The 1,141-nt window shown below is 35.1% G+C and overlaps 1 protein-coding gene across 1 annotated transcript in view; it reads left to right on the forward strand.

Annotated features, from left to right (window-relative positions):
* Positions 1-1,141, forward strand: part of SSBP2 (single stranded DNA binding protein 2) — a 319,116-nt gene that overhangs the window by 292,254 nt on the left and 25,721 nt on the right. Inside the window, exon 12 of the mRNA XM_004374454.2 lies at positions 278-313. Within this exon, the coding sequence (XP_004374511.1) occupies positions 278-313 (36 nt within the window). The remainder of the gene's footprint in view (positions 1-277; positions 314-1,141) is intronic.

Here is a 1,141-nt window from a genome sequence, read left to right on the forward strand (position 1 = left end):
TGAGCAGCGAGTACAACTGCTGTGAAGCCAATATAATTTGAAGTTGTAATTCTAACTTCCTCTTGTCTAAAATCTGTCTTCTTTTTTGTAAATCCAAGACAATATTTCAGTTTTCCAGTTGTCTAGCACTCAGACAGATATAAATACCCTTCTTCTTTATCATCCTGTGGGATACATTTTAAAACTTGATAAAAGTCAGAAAATAAATTCATTTTAGGTCAGTCTCCATACTGCTACATGAATCAAAATATTTTTTTTCATTCTGTTCATGTTCTAGATACCATACTCCTCAGCATCTCCTGGGAATTATGTAGTAAGTACATTTGGGTTTGTTTGCTCATAAGAATTGATGTTACGTTTTATTTGGGCAATGAAATAGTCGTCCAGATGTTAAGAAGAGCCCTTGTGTATTGGCCAAGAAGTGAACATCTGATTTGTATTGAGTTGTTTTGTCTACCAACCGCAGTACATATGTTGATGTTCATTAGTGAAACAATTATCAATCTGGCCAGAATTGCCCTAAGTACTGTGTTTTACTTCAGCATATGTTTCTGTAACCAGTATAGTACACTCTGTCGAATCATGAAGAGAGCCATCCCCAGTCACACAATGATATGCTTGAATTTGCAGTTCTCCAGGAGAATAATCTATACCCCCCTCCCCTACACCACTTTCCCCACACGAAGTCTAAAAAGACATTACACTTTATCCCCATCACGAAGTGAATAAGACAGCAGAATAATGACTAGTAATTTGGAGGGAAACTTCTAGTGTTTTGTCATTCTTAGAAATTCAGAACACTTATTTTGCTTTATTATTTAGCATGTGTTAAATTTTTCCAATAATTTATATAGACCTGAAGTCAAGTTAGCAAGTTTTACATGGCCTCTTGAATTTGCAAATGGCCTTTTAACCATTATTACATTTTAATCCTTGCTACATCTCAGGGCCAATACTTGTTAAAAACAATACTTAGGGGGAAATGCCTAACAGAGAAGCAAGGATGAAGTAGTAAAAAGGGAAATCTTCCCTAAGGGAATTTTTGGAGATTTGTGACTAACTGGAATAGGGAAAAAGGAGTGCTTGAGAAGAGTATCAGTGAATATTCTATCTTCAGTAAAAAAGTATTTTATTACCATAG

The sequence above is a fragment of the Trichechus manatus genome, unplaced genomic scaffold (assembly GCF_000243295.1).
Source record: "Trichechus manatus latirostris isolate Lorelei unplaced genomic scaffold, TriManLat1.0 scaffold00029, whole genome shotgun sequence".
NCBI classification, from domain to species: Eukaryota; Metazoa; Chordata; class Mammalia; order Sirenia; family Trichechidae; genus Trichechus; species Trichechus manatus.